The sequence below is a fragment of the Trachemys scripta genome, chromosome 9, assembly GCF_013100865.1.
Source record: "Trachemys scripta elegans isolate TJP31775 chromosome 9, CAS_Tse_1.0, whole genome shotgun sequence".
In the NCBI taxonomy this organism is placed as follows: Eukaryota; Metazoa; Chordata; order Testudines; family Emydidae; genus Trachemys; species Trachemys scripta.
Genome location: NC_048306.1, coordinates 97,813,603 through 97,828,789, shown reverse-complemented (window position 1 = coordinate 97,828,789; position 15,187 = coordinate 97,813,603). Strand labels below are relative to the sequence as shown.

The following is a 15,187-nucleotide window of genomic DNA, read 5'->3' as shown; positions in this document are numbered from 1 at the left end:
AAAGAGGGTGCTAGGGTCATGAGGAAGTGGCCCGGGGTGACCTACAGAGGAATTGGAGGGGATGCAGCAAGTGGTGGCCATCTACAGGGTCCCTGGGCTGTGACCTGGAGTAGTGGGTGGGCCCACATGCCACCACCCCTACTTGCTCCTGAGGAAGTGGCTGGACCAAGAGACTGCAACATTCCCCTGGAAGGGGGGACAACAGAGTGCGGCACAGCCGGAGGGCTGTCACTGAAGAGGATGCTATGGTCCTGGGAGTGATGTGGGTTCCAGAGCAGAAGTGATGGCAGAGAGGCACCACCAGAAGAGGGTGCACTGGCGAGAAGAGCTAATTCCCATGACAGCCGGCAGAAGGCGCCAGAGTGGTGAGTTCCACCCCATCTTCCCCCACCCCAATGCCTTGCTTACTAGCCCTGCACCCTCCTCTCCAGGGTCAGGCCACAATCTCTACCAGGTTGCTGACTGCTCTCTGGCTCCAGCCACTTCCTCTATGTTGCTATTGGTGTGGCCTCTCTTTCCCTGGGCAGCAGGGAGTGGCAAGGGAGCAGGATCTGGACAGCAGTAGCAGTGCAAAGGAAGAAGCAGCCTGTCCCCATCCCACACATGCCCCAAAAGCACTTTCTCTGCTGCTGTTGCCTGGATCCTGCACACTGCTGCCCAGGGGAAGGGAGAGCATAGGCAGGAGGTAGGTAGCTCATCTGGGGAACGTGGGACCCATTAGTGGGCTGGAATTCACCATTTGAGAAATGCTACCTTAAGAGTCAAACATATATCAACCACTACAATCTATGACCAAACACATCTGATTAACAATACCGATGCTGCCGCTAAATGGAAGGGTAAACAAAAATAGGTCTACTGGACTTAAACAGAATTTAGCTTAGAGAGAGAGAGATATCTACAGATATATCTATCTCATAGAGCTGGAAGGGACCCCGAAAGGTCATAGAGTCCAGCCCCATACCTTCACTAGCAGGACTAAGTACTGATTTTGCCCCAGAACCCTAATTGGCCCCCTTAAGGGCTGAACTCACAACCTTGGGTTTAGCAGGCCAATGCTCAAACCACTGAGCTATCCCTCCCCGTATAATCAACCTGTTCTTAGTTTTCCCATGCAATTCTTTATTACTTGGGTATTTTACATTCTACAGAAGAGATGTAGAGGGAACCCAATAAAGAGATTACAAATTACCAAGGGGTTTGATGAGAGCCAATTTAGAGAAACTGTTCAATCAGCAGGACATACGTCACAGCAAACTGAGTCTTCCTTCAGCTCTCTACCCTTGTATGGGAAAGGTTGCTAAATAAATACATTGAAATTAAGGGTATAAACTAGTTCCAAAGATAAAATGGCAGAACAAATATTGAAGGCTATTCTGTGACAAAGGTAAATGAGGTTCAGATAACCAGTAAGGAGGCACTCAAGTTGGCCCATAAGGCTCTTTCCTCTCCAGAAATCCTAGTACCTTCAGAATCTGTTCTGTATCTTGATAAAATATTAGGCACTGATCCTGCAAATACTTAAGCACAGTCTTAACTTTATGCATGTGAGTCACCAAAACTACTTGTGCATACACACTTGCAGAACTAGGATCTTGGCTAGTATTGCCAAAAGGAATGTATCCTCAGTTACCTATAGAACTAACGTCCTGTTTAGCGTGAGGCAACTAAACTGCTTTCCAAAGCAAGGACTAGCTTGTAGATACGCTTTATAAGTGTAACGGGATTGCTGCCTACAGCAAAGTGCCATCAAAGAATTTATAAACAGACTAAGCTTTTAAGCGGTCTAGTTTAATTTACAAGAGACAACAAGCTATCAAATTGCTTGCTGGTTATAGGTTTTCCATCTGTTCCTAGGTAGCAAACCCACAAGTTATACAAGACATACCCAGATAATGCGGATGGGTGCCATATAAATACCTAAAACACAAAGGTGAGATTACGCATGTCTATCCTCCATTTACCTGAAAGCCTTAAATACTCAATAGTTTTTAAAAAAAACAACAAAACAAAAAAAGTAAACAGAATGGCAAATATAGGCCTGCAAGAGCCTGGAGCAGATGCTTCTGGCTTGAGGTTTTTATGGACTCTACCCACAGCATGTTTCTGTGCTACCGTCATACAGGAAGGAAATCATGCTTCAGCCATGCGAGTCAGGGTAGATTTCTAAAATTTAACTTCCACAGAATCCTATTCTAATCAGTTGGGAAAACTTGCATTTGGCTTTTCTCAAGAACCACAGGTAAACCGTATCTGAGGAAACTAACTATCCAGGGTGAACTAGACTTGTAGTTAACATGTCTGTTCTATGTTCCAGTAAGCAATTTAACAAGCCTGCTTTACCAATGAAATTTTCTACTCTATAAACCCATCTCATGACATAAGAAAACTGGCATGATGAGGCCTAAGACAAGAATATTCTAGTTATCTTCAAGCTAGATGTTCTGTTGGCAGGTGAAACAAGTTCTTTACGGTTCCATTAAGTTGAAGGAAGTGACTGTTTCCCTCCCCAATGCTGCTAGGGGAGATGCTGCCATCTCTCCTAGCACACACACTTTCAGGACTGTCTCTTCCTATTAAGGAAACTAGATTCCCATAAATAGCTTCAGAGTCAGCAACAACTTAGTATTTCTTTTAAATGTCTTCTAGACTATGGGACCACTTTTTAAAGAGGAAATCCTAAATTTTAGCTGATCAAATGTTGCATTTGGCTACTCTACAGAATGTCACCACATTCTGTGCATGAGTAGCTTCCTGTGTTAAGGATGCAATGCCTCGGTGTTTTCCTCAGGGACGAAGAATGCCTGTTCATCCACATGCATCTTTTTATTGATGACTCGTCAAGACAGTTCTTCAATTAATGATTAAAAGAATTGCTTTAACTCTCCCTTTTTATAAAAAGTTCCACTTGTGAAATCTTTGCAGAAGGTCCTCCTTTTTCCTCAGGCCTAATGATCTTTATTTCCTGCTGTCTAGCTATTAGGTCAGATAGCAGCCTTTCAAATGAAGAATACATAGAGCTTCTTTAAGTACCTAAAAGCTGTTTTCTAATGCACACAAGGGATCACTTTCCATGTGATGCTTGCTTTTTGTCTATTCATCCATCAGGGCTGAACTTCTATAATGCTCCGAGACCCGGTCACTTCCAGGGAGCAAATAACAAGAAAAAATTTAATTTGTGTTGCTCCCATATGACCATGCTGAGCACCATCATTAGGCTACTAGGCTGGGCCATAATCTATGTTAAAATTAATTACTTTAGTCTATACTTTCTATTGTAGACAACTTAATTTTATATTTGCATATGCAGTGGTGGTGTAGCCCTGTCAGTCCCAGGAAATTACAGAGAAGGTAGATGGAGTAGTATCTTTTATTGGACCAACTTCTGTTGGTGAGAGAGAAGTTGGTCCACTAAAAGATATTACTTCGCCCACCTTGTCTCTTACATTTGCATGGCATCTTCCCTTCCTAAAACTGAAAAAACCTTACTATTTTAATCAACTCTATGCAGAGATTATTTCATACATCACTGAAATACAGCTGCTTAAGTTTCCTAGCCTGCAGAAGCTGGAGGTCCAAATAAAAGCCGGAGGTTAGAGTTATGCCCTGGGCACTTCTTAGGTCTCTAGCTAGGGGGAAATAACCAAGAGTCTAAACTTTTGACAAGTTCAGGCTAATAAATTCATCTTCTCTAATAGCCTGAACTTCTCAGCCTTCTGTTAACAATCTTCTTGACAACTGAAACATCACAGTTGCACATATAAGGAAGAATTTCCAATGCTGCTACTCTGGAAAGAATTTTTTAAAAAGCCTGACTGGGCATAGGGAATCACTACTTAGAAGAGGGGAAAAAAATACCATAGTTCCCCAGGGAGAAACATCTGCTTGCACTCTGATGGTAGCTATTTGACTAAATCCCACATATAGCCGCTCAGAACATCATGCCACAGCTGTTAGAGATTATACACAAACTGATGCAGCAAAAGTCTGAAAAAGCAAAGTAATACAAAAATACTACAGTATCATATAAGATGCTGCTTCCACTTTTGCGCTCTTGAATTTGAGCAGTAACTAAGGTTTCCCCTAGTGCCCAAAGGTGGGGTAAGACCAGCCCACTTCCACTTTACATTAATGATATGGAAAAATGAAAGGTTGGAGTTTTTTAAATAAACTTTTCACACACATACACCCCCCTTTTGATGGAATCTGTCCACCCTTTTACTAAAATGCTGGGTAGGTGAGGCATCCAGGATCTCATTTCTCCTTCTTGCCCAGGTTTACTCAACAATGTGTTCATAGTTAGATAACGCAAAAAGTCCGATTTAAGATGAGCTGCAGTGAGTCCCATAGAAGAGCAACATATACCATATTAGTAATTACACACAACTTGCTCCCTAGAAATAGCAAGACATACCATATCCCACTACCAGTTAGGCAAAAGAAAATAAGGGAGCTTTTTGGTCAATAAAAGGAACAAGGTACTTCTCTAAACTGCTGGGGGACTTTGAAATTAGGTGTTTCCTTTCCAAGCAGACAGGGGTCCTTAAGTTGCAGCAGCTCTTTAGAACTTAGGGCTGGGAAAGAAGGGATATGACAGAGTGGCATGAGGGTTAAGAGGAAGCGATCGCCGTATTCTCAAGACTCTGCCCGCACGAACACACCAGCCCACGCTTCTTTCCCTCTTCCACGGTCTGCTTCTCACAGCAAGAGCCAAAACTAAAATCACAACGCTGCGCTCCACAGTAGCCACTGCTCCCTTTCAGCTGCCCTAAGTGCTGTCCAGCAGCAGCCCCCCCCTTGGACAGCTCCAGACAGCTCAGCTCGCCAGGGCAATTCAGGAGCGTGACAAGGGCACCTGCTAGCACAGACCGCTTGACGCTCTTGCCCTCCAGAGCAACATCAAAGGCATAACCCAGCGAAGCTCGCTGACCGAGGCGGGGCAGAGCCCAGGATGGGGGACACACACCCCAGAGCCCGGCAGTGGCGCTGAGGGGCTCCCCCCACCCCACAGCTGGCCGGGGCCGTACAAGGCTCCCGGGGGGGGGGGCAGGGCAACAGGATCCGCCACCAGCTCCTGGGTCCTTCCCGGGCGCTGCAGCGCGGGGCGCTCAGCGTGCGGTGACAGCACCCGGGGGGGGCCCTGCTCCCCGCCCCCCCACACACACACGCGAGGGGCTCCCGGAACCGGACCCCCCTCCCCCAGCCGGGCCGCCCCCCCGCCCAGGCCCGTCCCCGGCGGATACAGCTTGAATCCCCTCAGAATCTCCTTGGCCCGCTCGTCCTTGGCCGACATGGTCCCGCTGCGGCTCCGCTCCGCGCCCCGGGGCCGGGGGTGGGGGAGGGGCTGGGCTCGCTCACGGGGCTCGCCGGGACAGCGACCGCGGAGGAGGAGACAGCGGCGCTCCAGACGCTGCACCCGCCGCTGTCCGGCACAACCAACCCGAGCGGACGGGAGCCGCCCCGCCCGTGGCAGCGCCGGCCAATCGCCGCGCCCCGCGCCACCTCCGACCCGCCTCCTCTCTCCCGAGCGACAGCCTCTGCAGCCAATCAGGCAGCGCGCTCTCGAGAGCACCCAGCAAGGGAGGCTGCGCGACGGTCGCTAAGGTGTACGCCCTAGCCAACTGACGTCGCCGAGGGACTGGGAGGCCGGGCCGGGAGCGGAGCTGCAGCTGCGGGTATCGGCCACGAGGGGCGCTGCCGGGCAACTCCCCATGCGCCGCTGAGGGTGCTTCACTGCGCCCCCTGTCGGCAGCAGCATTGGCCGCAGCACCGGTGGGGGGTTGACCCCGGTCAACCGGGGCAAGCCCCCCCCCAAATTCCCACTTATTCTGTAGCTACACATCTGTCATGCTTCCCCACTCCCTCACAATTCTGCAGTGCAATTTCCTTTGTTCCCCTTGCTTTTATCCATAATGGCTGTTCAGTAAAACCACTTTTCCCTGGCTGGTGGAATTGATCTGCAAAGGGATTTATTAAATGCAGCTGTTTTTTAAAAGAAGATATTTAGCCCACTTGCTTTACTCAAAGGGAATATTTGTGTTTAGGCTTGTGCATCCAGTGTGCCTTCTCTAGTGGCTAGTAAGAGGTAATAAGTTCACAATTATTCTTTTGAGGTCATGGATTAGTCCAGGAAAGGAGAGACTAATTAGGTGGCTCATGCTAGGAGATTCCCTATGCATCTACGGGGGGGGGGGGGGGGAGAAGAGGGGGGGGGGGGGGAAGAAGTCGGTTCAGCCTGCTTATGGAGCTACAGCAATAACTGCACTTGTGTATCCCCCCTCTATCACTGAATTGTTTTCTTCCAAACCAGGAGTCAGATTCTGTTCTATTCTATTCATGTTCTTAAAACAATGCCCATCCCTGACTTATGTGAGTGCCCTGGGGCCTTGACAATTTGTCCCTTATGGACTAAACTCATTCCTCGGATTTAAGCAAGTTATGTTAAATGGTCACATTAATTTACACATTTTGATAAAACAGCCAAAGTTTTATGGGTGGGGTAAAACATAGAAGTACTGTTAACTTTCTATAGCACTTTATGCGCTAAAAGAGGTTGGTGCCTAACTCCCTTAGGCTACCACTTTTTCACTGAGGCTTACACATGCTTTATTTGGTTATGTTGACTGAACTGTAAAACCCAGCTCAGCCCTTTGGCCCTCACACCAGTCAGCTGACTCCTGGGACAAGGGACCAGGCTGGATCAGAGGTGCTGGAACAATTTTTATAGTGGAGTGCTGAGAGTGCTTCCGGACCCACAGACAAAGCCCGGGGGGAACCACTCCCATTTATACTTGCTGGACACAAGGCTCTTGCTCGTGTTGTACAGGAGGCTAAGCGACCCCCCTGTTATACACTGAGCAATGAGGGCTCCCTCCGTGTGGGGCAGAGGCGAGACCCTGCGCTCCAGGGACGAGGTAGCTGGTGGACAGACCCCGCCGGAGTGGGGAATGTCGGCAGGCGCCACTCTGCCTTGGACGGAGTCATCTCCACTTGAGCAAGCGAGACTCCCCGCAACCACCAGGCACCTCTTCTGTCAGTGGACGGTGACCCTGACTCCAGGAGAGACCCCTGGGAGAGCGAGAGAGAGACGGGGTGTCCCCTGGGGCGAGATTCAGCCCAGCCGCAGCGGGGTACACAAGGTAGTAGGTGGAGAGGGGAAGGAGAGAGAGAGCCAGGCTGGAGGCCTCCGGGCTCTGCTCCCCTCTCTGCACCAGCTTGAGTGGGGGGCCTCAGGGCTTTTCCCAGCATGTACCCAGCTCACACAACCTTGTGACATAGGTCCGGGCCAAGCCTTCGGAATGAGGGGAGAGAAAAGGGCAACGCTGCCTCTGCCCAGGCTGTGCAGAGAATCACCCCGCCCTTCTGGAACTATCTCTGGGGACCCAGCTGAGATTGTAGCTCATTGAGACTTCCAGAGCCTGGCCCAGTTGCGGTCACACCATGAGGGAGAACAGAAACACCTGCCTTTAAAATTCAACTGTATCTGGGGTGACCCCACCTGTATTTCAAGTTCCCACATAGAGGACACTGCTGCGGGGCGGGGGGGTGAGCTTGAGGGGTATTTCGGGGTGCTGGAGAATGTGTGTATACTGGGAGATGGTATTTGGGAGGTGCTGGACAGAGTATTTGGGGTGTCAGAGCAGGGGCGCCTCTTGGGACCGGGGGACCTCCCGCAGGCATGGCGCCGAAGGCAGCCTGACTGCCGCCCTCAGGGCGACCGGCAGGCCGCACCTCGAGGCTTGCCGCCCCAGGCAGGCGCTTGCTGCGCTGGTGCCTGGAGCCGCCCCTGCCCCTACAGCCTTGGGGGTAACATATCTGGCTGTGACCCCTCCCCCAGCACCCTGCACCCCTTACCCTGGTCCCCCTGCTGCAATGGCCCAGCGCCTCCCACCTAGGCATGCTCCAGCCAAGGGCTGGCCATCCCCCACCCCGACATGAGTCTATCCCAGAAAGCCTGCACCCTGTAATGTTCCCCACAAGGGTGGTGGCAGCCCCTGCACAGTCAGGCCCTGTGCCCAGCCGGGGATGAACATGCCTCTGACTGCTCCCTTGCTGCTACACTACATGGGAATGGCCAGACTGCATCCAGTTAGTCCAGTAGCCTGTCACCAATAGTGGCCAGTATCAGATGCGGCAAAGGAAGGTGGCAGAATCCTGCAGTTGGTAGCTTGGCGTAACCCGCCTCCATGAAAAGGTTTGTCCTAACCACCACGAGCTGGGAGCCTGAGGGTTTATAGTCCTCCCAAACCTGTATCAGCTCAGGAAAAGGACTTGGGCGTCGTTTGCAGATCAGCGAGGACCGCTGCTCAATATGCAGTTGGGGTCAGAAAAACAACCACGATGTTAGGATGAAAAAGGAATGGGATGGAGAATAATGGGGAAATATGCAGAAGCCGGTATATAGATTGGTGGGGCAGCCTCAGCTGGACACTGTGTGCACTACAAGTCACTCCATCTCCAAAAACATTTTGGAGGATCAGAAGGGTTCAGAGAAGGAAAGTGAAAATGATCAAGGGCCTGGGGAAATTCTCATCTGAAGAGAGGTTGAAAAATCTGGGATTGTTTACCATAAGAGGGATTCATGATAAAAGCATATAAAATTATGACTGGTTAAGCGATAGTGGATTGGGAGCAAATTCCTAACAAAATAATACTTCTCCATTCAATGTATAATTAGACTGCGGAATTCACTGCTACATGATGTTGTTGAAGCTTAGTAAGATTCAAAGAGGGACTGGATGCTTACATGGATAACAAGAATAACCAGAGTTATAATTGCTATTGCAAACAAAGAATTTTGGAATGGCTAAAAACTTCATTTGTCAGGGCCTAAACCAATCTCTAGTAGAGATTAGGGTGAAACTTTCCTGAGGTCAGACTCTCCCACATCTGCCTGCTGTGCGGTTCTTGCAATCTTCATCTGAGGCATCTAGTACTAGCCACTGTCAGAGACAAGCTAGAGGACTAGATGGACCATGGGTCTGATCCAGTCAGGCAGTTTTTAACATTTTTTTTTGCGCATTTACTGTTATAACATTGGATATTCTTGTTATCTATATACATGTCTAATCCTGTTTTGAATCCTAATAAGCATTTGTCCTAAATAATATCTTGTGACAATGAGTTCCACTGGCTAGTTGTACATTGTGTGGAAAATGTGTTTCCTTTTATCAGTTTTGAATTTGCCACCTTTCCATTTTTCCAATGATTATCCCCTTATTCATGTATGTTAGAGAGGATTAATAGAAAAAGGTCATGATGTAGAGTCCCACATCTCCTATGTAGCCCATGTGAGTGCTCAGATGTGATATGCTGGGACACTGGTCCCTCATTGCCCAGTTCCCTACTGGGAGACTTTCCCAGCTGCTCTGACTCCACTCAAATCCACTGAGGTCGGTTATAATTTCTTCTGATAATATGTGCGGCCCTTAGGCCAAATTCATCTCTTGGATAGCTGGGATTGAACTCAAGTGATGAATTTGGTCTTTGGCGTTGTGGGACTATCTTGCTTTATGCAAGGGGTGGCCCTGGCTGGTTTAGTTTGTGCATGCAGGTTAACTTCTGTGCTGCATGTACCCTGGCTAGGCTTAAAAGGGCCAGCAGGGTAGGAAAAGTTTTAAATTAACAATTCGTTTTCTCTGGAACAAAAGCAGCCTGGTCTGCACTAGAGAAATTTGGCCTCTGCGTTTGTGTAATAAAGTAGATTCTGGTGAAAAGTCTCTGTGTAATTTGCACATTCCATGAGCCAGACTGGTTTTTAAGTACAACAATTAACTCTTTTCATTAACACCCTCGACATAACTAATACAAATCATTAATAAATCACAAGAAAAATAAATCCATCAGAGGAGATGGGATGCGGGCATGACACAACCAGAGACAAGGACAGATGAGCAGTGAAAGGCAGTGTGGTGAAGATCCTTGAAGGTGAGGCCTAGAAGCTTGAACTTGATGTAGTGGAAACTGGGCAGCCAATGGAGAGGTTCAAAGATAAGGGTTTCTTATCATTGATTTCAATGGGCTTTGGATCAGGCCCTCACCAACTCCTGACTGAGCGACTGTCCAACTGCCATACACGTTCTAGAACTTTCACCCCAGGTCTCTGTGGCCCCACGGCCCAACTGACTCGTGGCGTTACTACAGATTTACAAACAGGCTCTTTGCCAGGCACTGATGGGAAACAAGGTGAATTATCCACTGTCTAAAGAGGACCCCGGCTGCAGCGCTGCGAGGGGAGGAGATGATGTGAGTTAAAGGATAATGCCGACATTAAAAGATAAAATGGATTAAAAGAGTAAACCCGTGATTTGCTGGATGCAGACAGCAGCGTGGGCGGAGGCAAAGGCCTGTAATAGCAGAGTCGGTTTAAAAGGGGAAAGAGACAGCTGGACATTTTCGTATATTTTTTTAAAATTGGAGCTTTGCTGAGCTATTTCTCCACATTCAACATCATCCAGCCACGTTGGTGTGCAGCTGAGGCAGGAGATGTCAGGACTCAAGTCCAGTCAAGAGGCCATCCGGACTGATCTGTATAGGGTCAGCTTGGGAGGAAGTGATGCTATCCTATTCAGCCTTTGTCCTCAGGCTCCACCCACAATCCCAGAGTAGGTGCCATGTGTTTGCAAAAATAATCCATGGCAAATAACTAGAAATTAATATTACCATGTATATTTCCAGCATTAGGTTTCAGAATCAACACTGTCCTGCCAGGGCAAGACAGGTCAATTGCTGATGGTCCTGTTTCAGTTTCTCAGACATTGTTTTCTGCCATAAAACAGAAAAGACAAGGTGGGTGAAGTAATATGTTTTATTGGACCAAGATATTACCTCACCCCCCTTCTCTCTGAGGTCCTGGGACCACACAGCTACAAGACTGCAAACATCAAATGGAAGATTCAGTCTACACAGAAAATTATAGTTAGACATAGAGTCCATAATATTAAATGGAATTCATATATTACACAGACAGGTTCCCTAAACTTTCACACCACTGTATTAGGGAACAAACAAAACATAGCTAGGTCCCTTTAAAATTGAATCCCTTGATAAAGTTCATTTTGCAGTGCAGAGACCCTGAGACGGTGCCACGCTCTTTCACATTCACAAGGTTTTCTTTGCAACCACAAGGGTAAGAAACATCATTTGTTTTTAATGAGACCTTACATTCTGAGATGTGCTGTGGCCTCAGAGAATTGCTGGTCTGAGGTACCACTACATCCTGCCTCCGTCTTGCTTAGTTTATAAGAACACAGCAGGTAAATCTTCCTATGTATTAGATGCAACTCTGTACTGTAAATTCTCATCTGGGGTTTGTTGACTCCCCACTTGATTAGTCAGTTTGTTTCATTAGTCCTGCCTCCCCACCATCCACCCCCCATCTCCTCCTACTCCCATCCTGGGACTGGAGCATAAACTAAACTTGTCAGTGTCCAGTTGTCTTCAAAAAAGGGATTGAGAACAAAAGAGCTGCATCAGTTGCGAAGAGGAAAGGGTCAGGGGAAGGACAATTGGCTAAAAGCATGATCTTGAAATTCAATTGCTGTCTGGTTCTTGGAAATGTATTCCCAATCCCTCAGGCAGACCAGTGAAATTAAGCAGGCTGGTATCACACTTTTTCCTCTTTACTATCACCTAGCTGCACACATTCATCATTGATCCCACTGCTATAACCCTTGTCTACACTTTGGTGATCTGCCATCTTAATTATTATAACCTTCTCTTTTCTTGCTTCAATATCTTTAGTCTGTCCAAAACTCTGCTGCTAAAGAACACTCAAATAAGAGGGTGTTTGGGGTCATATAAGCACCAAGACAGAACTTCACTCATCGGAGATATTCCAAGGCTAAGATATATTGCCTCCCCTAGAGCATCTTTCATCTGAGGATCTCAAAGTGTGTTGCAAACATGAATTAGTTAAGCTTTGTAATACCTTTAGGGGCCTTATTTTCCCACCAGAGGGTATGAGTAATTCCCACTGACTTCAGTGAAAGTTACTCATTTCCTGAGGTAGGAGACCCAGATTTCTGTGAAGTATGAAATTGTTACTATCTCCATTTTACAGATCAGGAGACAAGCATGGAGAAGTGAAATGACTTTCCCATTGTCACACACTGAGTCTTTGACAGACTAGGAAAACAAACCTAGGAGTTCAGATTCCCCATCTCTTATTCAGACCATTGTTGTTCCTGCCTCTCCTCCACCATCAACTACTGCAGTTACTTTAGGAAAAAATAACAATTTTCAAGAAGTTTTCATTAGTTCTGTGTGCCTCAGTTTCTGGGTGCCCAACTTGCGATACCTTGGCTTAAAGGTATTAAGGCACCTAATTCCTATTTAATTAGGCCCTTGTGTCTGATGTTCATAGGTTCTAAGGATTTCAGTAGGAGTTATGAGTCCCGAACATCCCTGAACATCTGCCATACAGAACTGAGGCACACAAAATTAGTGAAAACTGAATATTTAATTTCCCATCTCTGTCATGCCATGATGCAGGATGACTGTCAGTTCTCTTCTAGTATTAGTGATTTGATGAATTAAGGGATGGTGCTAAGTCTGATAGCCTAAAAACAGTCCTGTACCAAAATTTTGATTTGACGAGTGCTTTTTCTTTGTACCATGATTTGGCTCTGCCTGTCTGCTCAACCCTGGACAAGGTTATTGAAAAATACAAGAATCCTTCTCTGGGAGAGTGACAGAGAATATTTCAATGCCTTGTCATAAATGCAGAGACAGGCTAGTGTAATATGCCGTCGTATGCCAGCAAAGATATGCAGCAACTTGAATTTTCATTGGCAGGCTGTCCAGCAGAGTAGCTGCTATTTTATCCAGCCCACATTTTGGTTAACTGAGAGATTATCTGAGATCAGAACAGGACAAGTTTTATAATTTTTAGGGCCCCAAGCTACCAGAGGAGGGATTGGGCTATGAGTTAACTTCCCCCTGCAGTCTCACAGTGCGGAAACTAAACTGGCCCATGCCCTGCCAGATCAGTACTTGTCCTAAACATAGGTTCCCAAGTGATTACATGCCTACATTACTGTGCAAGAAAAAGGTCAGGGAAAGTGTAGGACCCTTACTGAATGAGGGAGGCAACATAGTGACAGATGATGTGGAAAAAGCTGAAGTACTCAATGCTTCTTTTGCCTCGGTCTTCACAGACAACGTCAGCTCCCAGACTGCCACAAGTACTCCTGTTCTTTTTACAGTGTGGGGAGGAGATGAACAGCCCTCAGTAGTGAAAGAACAGGTTAAGGCAGGAGTTCTCAAAGTAGGGTTCGGGGCCCCTCAGGGGGTCGCAAGGTTCTTACATGGGGGGAGGGTCATGAGCTGCCAGCCTCCACCCCAAACCCTGTTTTGCCTCCAGCATTTCTAATGGTGTTAAATATATAAAAAGGCATTTTTAATTGGTGGGGGTCGGTCTCACTCAGAGGCTTGCTATGTGAAAGGGGTCACTAATAAAAAAGTTTGAGAATCACTGGGTTAAGGACTATTTAGAAAAGCTGGACGTGCACAAGTCCATGGGTCCAGATCTAATGCATCCAAGGGTGCTGAGGGAGTTGGCTGATGTGATTGCAGAGCCATTGGCCATTATCTTTGAAAATTCATGGCGATCGGGGGAGGTCCTGGATGACTGGAAAAAGGCAAATATAGTGCCCATATTTTAAAGGGAAGAAAGAGAACCCAGGGAACTACAGACCAGTCAGCCTCACTTCAGTACCCAGCAAAATTATGGAGCAGGTCCTCAAGGAATCCATTTTGAAGCATTTGGAGGAGAGGAAGGTGATCAGGAACAGTCAACATGGATTCACCAAGGGCAAGTCATGCCTGACCAACCTGATTGCCTTCTATGATGAGATAACTGGCTCTGTGGATATGGGGAAAGTGGTGGATGTGATATATCTTGACTTTAGCAAAGCTTTTGATACAGTCTCCCACAGTATTCTTGCCAGCAAGTTAAAAAAGTATGCATTGGATGAATGGACTATAAGGTGGCTAGAAAGCTGGCTAGATTGTCGGGCTCAACGGGTAGTGATCAATGGCTTGATATCTAGTTGGCAGCCGGTATCAAGCAGAGTGCCTCAGGGGTGGGTCCTGGGGCTGGTTTTGTTCAACATCTTTATTAATGATCTGGATGATGGGATTAATTGCACCCTCAGCAAGTTCGCAGATGACACTAAGCTGGGGGCAGAGGTAGATACGCTAGAGGATAGGGATAGGGTCCAGAGTGACCTAGACAAATTGGAGGATTGGGCCAAAAGAAATCTGATGTTGAGGTTCAACAAGGACAAGTGCAGAGTCCTGCACTTAGGAAGAAAGAATCCCAGGAACCGCTACAGGAAGGGTTCTCAAACTGGGGGTCGGGACCCCTCAGGGGGTCACAAGGTCATTGCATGGGGGGTCGTGAGCTGTCAGCCTCCACCCCAAACCCCGCTTGCCTCCAGCATTTATAATGGTGTTAAATATATAAAAAAGTGTTTTTAATTTAGAAGGGGGGGGTCACACTCAGAGGTTTGTGATGTGAAAGGGGTCGCCAGTAAAAAAGTTTGAGACCCACTGCGCTACAGGCTGGGGACCAACTGGCTAAGCAGCAGTTCTGCAGAAAAGGACCTGGGATTACAGTCGACGAGAAGCTGGATATGAGTCAGCAGTGTGCCCTTGTTGCCAAGAAGGCCAACGGCATATTGGGCTGTATTGGTAGGAGCATTGCCAGCAGGTCGAGGGAAGTGATTCTTCTCCTCTATTCGACACTGGTGAGGCCACACCTGGAGTATTGCGTCCAGTTTTGGTCCCCCCACTATAGAAGGGATGTGGACAAATTGGAGAGAGTCCAGCAGAGGGCAATGAAAATGATTAGGGGGCTGGGGCACATGACTTACAAGGAGAGGCTGAGGGAACTGGGGTTATTTAGTCTGCCGAAGAAAAGAGTGGGGCGGGATTTGATAGCAGCCTTCAACTACCTGAAGGGGGGTTCCAAAGAGGATGGAGCTCAGCTGTTCTCAGTGGTGGCAGATGACAGAACAAGGAGTAATGGTCTCAAGTTGCAGTGGGGGAGGTCTAGGTTGGCTATTAGGAAACACTATTTCACTAGGAGGGTGGTGAAGCACTGGAATGGGTTCCCTAGGGAGGTGGTGGAATCTGCATCCTTAGAGGTTTTAAAGGCCCGGCTTGACAAAGCCCCGGCTGGGAT

General features: G+C 47.6%; 1 protein-coding gene across 1 annotated transcript in view; it reads right to left on the bottom strand.

Moving 5' to 3' along the window:
- PDE6D (phosphodiesterase 6D) overlaps positions 1-5,445 on the bottom strand; it is a 40,348-nt gene extending 34,903 nt beyond the window's left edge. Inside the window, exon 1 of the mRNA XM_034781999.1 lies at positions 5,244-5,445. Within this exon, the coding sequence (XP_034637890.1) occupies positions 5,244-5,293 (50 nt within the window). The 5' untranslated portion in view covers positions 5,294-5,445. The remainder of the gene's footprint in view (positions 1-5,243) is intronic.
- Positions 5,446-15,187: the final 9,742 nt, after the last annotated feature.